The sequence below is a fragment of the Giraffa tippelskirchi genome, chromosome 9 (genome assembly GCF_054371585.1).
Source record: "Giraffa tippelskirchi isolate mGirTip1 chromosome 9, T2T-mGirTip1v1.2.pri, whole genome shotgun sequence".
NCBI classification, from domain to species: Eukaryota; Metazoa; Chordata; class Mammalia; order Artiodactyla; family Giraffidae; genus Giraffa; species Giraffa tippelskirchi.
In genome coordinates, this window is record NC_137283.1 from 58,620,511 (window position 1) to 58,628,802 (window position 8,292).

At 56.1% G+C, this 8,292-nt stretch overlaps 1 protein-coding gene across 5 annotated transcripts in view; it reads left to right on the forward strand.

The window, feature by feature from the left end:
* CFAP100 (cilia and flagella associated protein 100) overlaps positions 1-5,607 on the forward strand; it is a 23,620-nt gene extending 18,013 nt beyond the window's left edge. For all 5 annotated transcript variants that reach the window (XM_081526669.1, XM_081526670.1, XM_081526672.1 and 2 more), the window contains 4 exons: positions 2,337-2,472; positions 3,440-3,645; positions 4,447-4,540; positions 5,299-5,607. In XM_081526669.1, coding sequence (XP_081382795.1) covers positions 2,337-2,472; positions 3,440-3,645; positions 4,447-4,540; positions 5,299-5,412 — 550 coding nt within the window. In that variant the 3' untranslated portion in view covers positions 5,413-5,607. The remainder of the gene's footprint in view (positions 1-2,336; positions 2,473-3,439; positions 3,646-4,446; positions 4,541-5,298) is intronic.
* Positions 5,608-8,292: the final 2,685 nt, after the last annotated feature.

Genomic DNA, 8,292 nt, shown 5'->3' on the forward strand with positions numbered 1-8,292 from the left:
TTTCCGCCCAGCATTGGCTCAGAGTAAGTTTTCTGGAACAGAAAGAGCTGTCAGTTTTATTGTTGACACCAAGCCCCACAGAGCCCATTTGGGCAGGGTCCGGCTCGAGGTGAGGCCAGCTGGGAGCAGGGGATCACCTCTTTACTCCTGAACGTTGAGTAAGCACCCATTCTGGATCAGGCCAGGGTCTGGGCCCTTCATGCATAAGGGAAACCCTGCCCCATGAGCTGGCAGCCCAGGGGAGCTGACTTAGAGGCACGCAGATTTGCCTTGTGGGTAGTAACACATGCTAGGAGTAAAGTAAAGAGTGCTATGAGGAGGAGGTTGAAGTGGAGGCCGGCGGCAGATGGGAGAGGGTAGGGGAGGCTCCCAGGGGAAGGTGTCCTTTTAGCCACACACTTCCCGAGTGATGGGACGCCACGGGGAGATCTTGGGGGAAGAGGGAAGCACGTGCAAAGGCCCTGAGGTGGAGCCAGCCCATGGCTTTAATCGCTTGCATGCTCGTGTCCTGTTGATCGACATCCTGCCTTGGATAATTTCCTGCCAAGAGTCTCCAGAATAATGCCGAAACATGAGCTCTCAGGAAAGACTGTGTTTCCTGCCAGTGCAGGAGATACAACAGACTTGGGTTCGATGCCTGAGACGGGAAGACCCCATTGGAGAAGGGAACAGCTACCCACTCCAGTATTTTTGCCTGGAGAATCTCATGGACAGAGCAGCCTTGCAGGCTACAGTCCATGGGGTCGCAAAGAGTTGGATATGACTGAGCAGACACACAGTGGGGAAAAGGCATCTTTTTATCCCAAATACCTGGGAAAGAAATAGAAGAATAAAATTACCCCCCCCACACATCTGGTCCATGTAAAAGGGGTTTTGGCTTCAGGGTTACTCTTGTGTCCAGGCACTGGATGTAGAGGAAGCTCTAAGGAACAGGCTGGACTCATGTACAGCTAGATGTACCGCTGACTCTGCAGTGGACGCTCAGGTTTGAGGGGAGGTCTGGCCTCTGTTCTTATCCTGGGTAACCTTGCCGCCCATAAGGGCCCAGGCCTGGAGGGAGAGTGTGTGTGAGCTGCAGGTGGCCACCCTGGCCACCTACCTCTGAAAGCCTGGGAGGGCTGGCCGGACCAGCTCTGCGCCCCTTGCACTCAGGCTCCTGGCCTCAGCCCCACAGGCATGGGGCTGCAGCTTGGAGGGCTGCCAGGGGGCGGAGGCCTGCACCCTGGTACCCGTGCATGTGACAGAGGGCAGAGCAGCAGCTTTCATGGCACTCTGCCTAGACAGGAAAATGCCAGTAGCTCTAATCACCATTGGGCGGTGCCTCAGAACCACCATAGGGAAAGGGGCACCTCTAGACCCCAAAGACACAGCTGGCTGAGTGACAAGTGTCCTGCTCACTCTGGTCAGGACTGGCATGCTGCAGCCCACGCTGGCCAGACCCATGCCAACTATAAGAGCCAGGCTTCCAGCTCCAGAAACCCCGGCAGACAATGCATGTCTGCCATGAACGTGAAAAACTTAAAAAAATTTTATGTATTTCATATGAAAGGTGATTGTTGCAATCCTATTCCTAGTGAAAGTCACTCAGTCGTGTCCGACTCTTTGTGACCCCACGGACTGTACAGTCCGTGGAATTCTCCAGGCCAGAATATTGGAGTGGGTAGCCTTTCCCTTCTCCAGGGGATCTTCCCAACCCAGGGATCGAGCCCAGATATATCCCGCATTGCAGGCAGATTCTTTACCAGCTGAGCCACAAGGGAAGCCCCTAAGAGGATTAAAAACTTGAGCTCGCAAAACCCTGTCCTGTGAACATCCACAGCAGCATTATTCCCAAGAGATTAAAGGTAGAAACTGCCTAATATCCACTGATGAATGACTGTGGCAAAGCCTGGTCTCCCACACGGTGGACTACAGTGGTCATAAGAAGAAATGAGGCTCTGACCGGACACATTACAGGACAGACAGACCTGAAAACACAGTGCTGGGTGAAATAGCCAGACACAAAGGGACAGATGTCATGTGGCTCCGTGTTTACGTCCAGGAAAGACAGAGTGGGGGGTGTGATGAGAGTGACTGGGGGCTTGTCTCCAGCTAATGACAGTGTCTGAAATTAGATCATGATGATGGCCATGAAAAATATTGAATATTTTGAAAGAATTTTATGGTGAATTATATACCTCAATAAAGCAGGTTTTGGTTTTCCTTTTTTTTTTTTCTAGTGTGGATTGTTAAATATGTTAGGTTTCCCCTGCGTCTCCCCAGGCCTCTGAGCCTGGGGCTCTCAGCCCTCAGCCTGCGGCAGGGCCAGCAGGCTCAGAGGTGCTGATGCCCCTCAGGGACCGGGAGGTGAACCAGCTGAAGCAGTGGGTCACCACGCTGATGGTGTCCATCGCCAAGGAGGAGGAGATGGCCGCGGAGCTGGAGCTCAAAGCCCGTGTCTTCCATTTTGGCGAGTTCAAGGGTGATCAGGAGGTAGGGCCCCCAGATGGGCGGATGGCAGCGGTGGGGACGTGGCCATAGCCCCAGTGGAAGGTGGAGTCATCCCTGCCAGAGGGGCCAGGGCCCAGACCGTGGGAGAGCCAGCCCAGAGGCATGTGGTTCTCTGGGGCTGCCGTGGTCCTTGCCACTCACCAGGCTCTGGGCTTGACCCACGGGCACCGCTGGACAAGGCCTTTGGCCCCATATCGCAGCCAGCATGTGTTCACGCCCCATGGTTGGGCAGCTCCCCAACACCCCTCCTCCGTCCCTCCTTCCTTCAGTGTGTCTGGAAGTGACCCTGCAAGGAGGCAGGCAGGCACGTCCCCAGCCAGGCCGGGAGGGTGAGAGGACTCTGAGAGCACAGAGGCCAGGGGTGTGTGTGTCACCCCTCCTGGTCGCATGCCCAGGGGTCCGGGGCCTGCACCCAGCTTCCTAGTTCATTCGATTGCTCTTGAGGGCCTCCTGCCTGCTGGGCACTGGGCCAAGTACCCGGATGCCCCCAGACCACTGGGTGCCAGCTGTGCCCTGTGCCCCCTGCCCCTCCCCCCACCCTCTTGGCCACCCCAGGGGACAGGGGTGTCGTGTCTTCTGAACATCAGAACAGGCTGAAAGAGGGGAGGTTGTCTAGCCCAGGACTACAGGAAGCAGGTCACAGAATGTGGTCCCGGGAGGAGTTGAGGTCAGCACAGGGGCAGAGTAGGTCATGGGGCCTCAGTGGGTACCCTGGGCCCAGGCAGGAGCCCCAGTAGGCGCTGGGACCTGGGATCTGCCTGACCACAGAGGCCCAGGGCATGGCCCTCTGCCCAAGGGAAGCCTGTGTGTCCAGCTCTGTGCCCCCAGCCCCTGACTTCCCGAGCACCCCCTGCCGGCTCAGCAGAGCCCCGGGAGGTCAGCCAGCCAAGGCGTGGGGGTAGCCCGGGCCTGCACGGCCCTGCTGGAGGGAGGCCTGCCCGCCTCACAGGACAAGCTGCTGGAGAGTCTGAACTGCAAGGTACTGGACGTCTACCGGCATTGCGTGGGTGGCCAGCAGGAGTCCAGCCTGGGCACCGTGCAGATGCTGGCCACCATCGAGCACCAGCTGGACGAGCTGCTTGAGAACCTGGAGCGTGTGCCCGCGGCCCGCATCGAGCAGGCCGAGAAGGCCAAGGAGAAGGAGAGGCGCCTCCGGTGCGTGGGGGTGCCCTGCACACCTCTGCCAGCTCTGGGCTGGCCCTGAGGACAGGGGCACACTCTGGGGCTCCCTGTTGGGAAGGGGCGTCTGGGGTTCAAATGGGGCCGCAGGCTCAGCCCAGTGGGGAAGGTCCCTCCATTGGGAGAGGCATGTGGCGGCCTTAGGGACCCCGGGAGCAAAGTGACGGGCGACCCCCCACCTCCCGCACCCCACCGCCAAGGAGAAGGGACAGCGAGAGGCACTTTCTGGGCTGGACTGAGTGGGCAAAGAGCTGTCCTGCCCAAGCTTGGGGAGGGAAAGAGCCAGCCTGAGAGCCGCTGAAGGGGAATCAGCAAAGGGTGTGCCCCAGGGGCCCGGTGGGGTGCAGGCCAGTTCCTGGTCACCTGGGTCATTTGGTCCTAGCAGAGTCCTGAGGCACGGCCATCTGCGATCAACCATGTCTTTCCCACACACAAGGGCTCTCCCTCTGGGTCCCCAGACCCTGCTCAGGCAGGCACTGGACAAAGGTTTGGTGGCCTCAAGTACAGACAGGAGGACTTGGGACTACTGACCTGGCTGGGGCCTGGGCCTTCAAGGGTGGAGATTCGTCAGTGACCACGGAGGGGAAGCCAGGAACCTGGGCCTCCAGGGGGAGATGAGCCCCAAGCCAGGCCCCCCGCAAGCAACCAGGGCCAGAGCCAGGCCCTGACCCAGCAGGGAGGTGGGGCAGAGCGGCGCCAAGGCCTGAGGCTGCGTGGGGATGAGCTGGTGGCCTTCGCCGGGCCTCTGGTCATTAACCTCGCCCTTCCTGCACCCAGACTCCGGGAAGAGAAGGCGAAGCTGCAGAAACAGCTTCAGGAGGAGCGACTGCTGCGCGCACAGGCTCGGGCCCAGGCCGAGGTCAAGAAGAAGGTAAGCGTGGCCACCGAGGAGGCGTGGTGGCATCGAGGGGGCGTGGCTGGGAGGGCTCCTGGCTGCAGCCCCTCCAGGCTCGCCCACTTTTGCAGACGCACTTGCTGGGGTCCTGGAGGGAGATGGGTCACCAGGGCAACGTCAGGGTGGAGCCAGGGTCCCCATTCTCAGGCCTGCCCCCACCCGCCAACCTGCCCCTGAGGACCTGCTTCTTCCGGGAGCCCTCCCAACCCTCTCCAGGAGCACTGGTGCCCACAACTCAGTGCCCCCCCGGGGTTCCACCTACATTCCAGCCAGACCCCAGGCCAAGGCCATCACCCCTCACTCACTGAGGGTCCCCCAGCCACTGCATCCCCCACCTGCAGCATACGGGCCAGAGTAGCCACCGGCCTGCTGGACTTGTGGTCCCTAAAGAGTCCTGATCCTGACCCTGGCCCGAGGACCGCGGGGTCTCTCCTGATCCTCGTAGTGGGAGAGATGTCCCCTCAGCCTGGTGTCTCCCGAGTTTCCAGGTGCCTCCTTCCTCCCCCACCCCCACTCACCCAGGGCCAGCACCCCGGCATGCAGGCCAGATAGATTCCCCTAGCCCGGCTCTCTCGGAGGCCCTGGGCCACCCGCAGACCACACATGACCTCAGTGACCGGAGAGGCTGGGCTGGTCCTGGGCCCTGAGCTCCTGTACACTCAGGGCAGGTATCCAGGCCTCAGCCCGGGTGCAGTGAGGCCAAGGTGCAGGCTCACGGCGTCCTCTCCCTGCAGCGGGGCAGGAGGCTAGTGTGCCGGTCCCGGCCACCTGCCCAGAAGACCAAGGAGCAGTCCAAGCACGAGCTGATGGACAAGGACAAGGAGGAGCAGCTGTTTTTCTTCACATAGCACGCAGGGCTCCTGCTGGCTGAACAGAAGCAGAGTCGGAGGCGTGGGGAGCAGAGGCGGAGCCTGCATGCCAACACTGGCCCCCCGGCCCTCGCCCCTCGCCCCCCATGCTGTGCCTTCAGACTCGCCTTAAATAAAAGCTGTGTAGCTCGGGTACCTCCAGGCCTGTCTCGGGAGGCAGACACGGTAACAAAACGTCAGTCTCCCCTCATTTGTCACTTAAACCAACAAATGATAAGGGATGAGGAAGAGATGGTTGGATGGCATCACCGACTGAATGGACATGAGTTTGAGCAAACTCTGAGATAGTGAAGGACAGGGAAGCCTGGTGCGCTGCAGTCCATGGGGTCGCAGAGAGTCAGACACGACTTAGTGACTGAACAACAATGATAAGGGATGAGCCCATTTGGATTTCCTGTCAGTCAGCTGCTGAGACAGACATCCTGCGGTGACTGGGGTGGGATCAATTACAGGTCTGCACAAAGTGAGATGGGAGATTAACTGCATGTTAACCTGAGGTGATAGGTAAAAACTCCAGTGTAAACCGAGGTGATGTGTGTGATCCTGCCTAGATCCACCCTGGGATCTTCTTCAGCTCCACCCAACACTGATGGGTTGTAGGATGACTCCTAGCCGCCAAGGAACTCAAGTGTGGGAACAAGCAGTGTTACACTTGAGGTGAGATGTAGGCTCAGACTCAGGCTCTCTGAGACTAATTGTGATGTTCATCCATTTTTCTACCTGAGGGATATAGAGGATCATCTAGGTGGAACTGAGTGGAGGTGTGAGGTCAGCTCAACATGCAGGGTGAGGTGTGGGGTCAGCCCAAATCCACCAGAGCGTGAAGCGTGGGGTCTGCCCAACTCCACCATGGGCTGAGGTTTGGGGCCACTCCAACTCCACCATGGGGTGAGGTGTGTTGTCAGCCCCAAATCCACTGTGGGGTGAGGTGTGGGGTCAGCCTCTGGTCCACTGTGGTGTGAGGTGTTAGGTCAGCCCCACCAGGGGTGAGGTGTGGGGTCAGCCCAAGCTCCACTGTGGGGTGAAGTGTGGGGTCAGCCCCTGGTCCACTGTGGTGTGAGGTGTTAGGTCAGCCCCACCAGGGGTGAGGTGTGGGGTCAGCCCCCATTCAACCATGGGGTGATGTGATGGGTCAGCCCTGTGTCCACCGTGGGGTGAGGTGTGGTAAAGGGAAGAGGAGAAGGGAGCGACAGAGGACGAGATTGTGTGGATGGCATCACCGACTCAATGGACATGAGTTTGAGCAAACTCCGGGAGATCGTGAGGGATGGTGAGGCCTGGTGTGCTGCAGTCCATGGGGTCACAGAGTGTGGGTCACGACTTGGGCACTGAACAACAAAGAGGTACTCATAAGCACAACTCTTAAGGTTGCTATTGCAGGGAATGGCCACAAGGTGGCAGGGTTCTGTCGTGCCCAGTTGTGATTATCCTGGAAATGAAAGCTTTCGAGTTTTAACTCGGAACTGTAATTTAATACGGAATGTACCTGAAGAATTTTCCACAGTTTATTCTGATCCACACAGTTAAAGTCTTTGGCATAGTCAATAAAGCAGAAATAGATGTTTTTCTGGAACTCTCTTGCTTTTTCGATGATCCAGCGGATATTGGCAATTTGATCTCTGGTTCCTCTGCCTTCTATAAAACCAGCTTGAACATCTGGAAGTTCACGGTTCACATATTGCTGAAGCCTGGCTTGGAGAATTTTGACCATTTCTTTACTAGCGTGTGAGATGAGTGCAATTGTGTGGTAGTTTGAGCATTCTTTGGCATTGCCTTTCTTTGGGATTGAAATGAAAACTGACCTTTTCCAGTCCTGTAGCCACTGCTGAGTTTTCCAAATTTGCTGGCATATCGAGTGCAGCACTTTCACAGCATCATCTTTGAGGATTTGAAATAGCTCAACTGGAATTCCATCACCTCCACTAGCTTTGTTCGTAGTGATGCTTTCTAAGGCCCACTTGACTTCACATTCCAGGATGTCTGGCTCTAGGTGAGTGATCACACCATCGTGAATATCTGGGTCGTGAAGATCTTTTTTGTGTAGTTCTTCTGTGTATTCTTGCCACCTCTTCTTAATATCTTCTGCTTCTGTTAGGTCCATACCATTTCTGTCCTTTATTGAGCCCATCTTTGCCTGAAATGTCCCCTTGGCATCTCTAATTTTCTTGAAGAGATCTCTAGTCTTCCCCATTCTGTTGTTTTCCTCTATTTCTTTTCATTGACCACTGAGGAAGGCTTTCTTATCTCTCCTTGCTATTCTTCGGGACTCTGCATTCAGATGGGAATATCTTTCCTTTTCTTCTTTGCTTTTTGCTTCTCTTCTTTTCCTAGCTATTTGTAAGGCCTCCTCAGACAGCCATTTTGCTTTTTTGCATTTCTTTTCCATGGGGATGGTCTTGATTCCTGTCTCCTGTACAGTGTCATGAACCTCTGTCCATAGTTCATCAGGCACTCTGTCTATCAGATCTAATCCCTTAAATCTATTTGTCACTTCCACTGTATAATCATAAGGGATTTGATTTAGGTCATACCTGAATGGTCTAGTGGTTTTCCCTACTTTCTTCAACTTAAGTCTGAATTTGGCAATAAGCAGTTCATGATCGGAGCCACAGTCAGCTCCCGGTCTTGTTTTTTGCTGACTGTATAGAGCTTCTCCATCTTTGGCTGCAAAGAATATAATCAATCTGATTTCGGTGTTGACCATCTGGTGATGTCCATGTGTAGAGTCTTCTCTTGTGTTGTTGGAAGAGGGTGTTTGCTATGACCAGTGCGTTCTCTTGGCAAAACTCTATTAGCCTTTGCCCTGCTTCATTCTGTACTCCAAGGCCAAATTTGCCTGTTATGCCAGGTGTTTCCTGA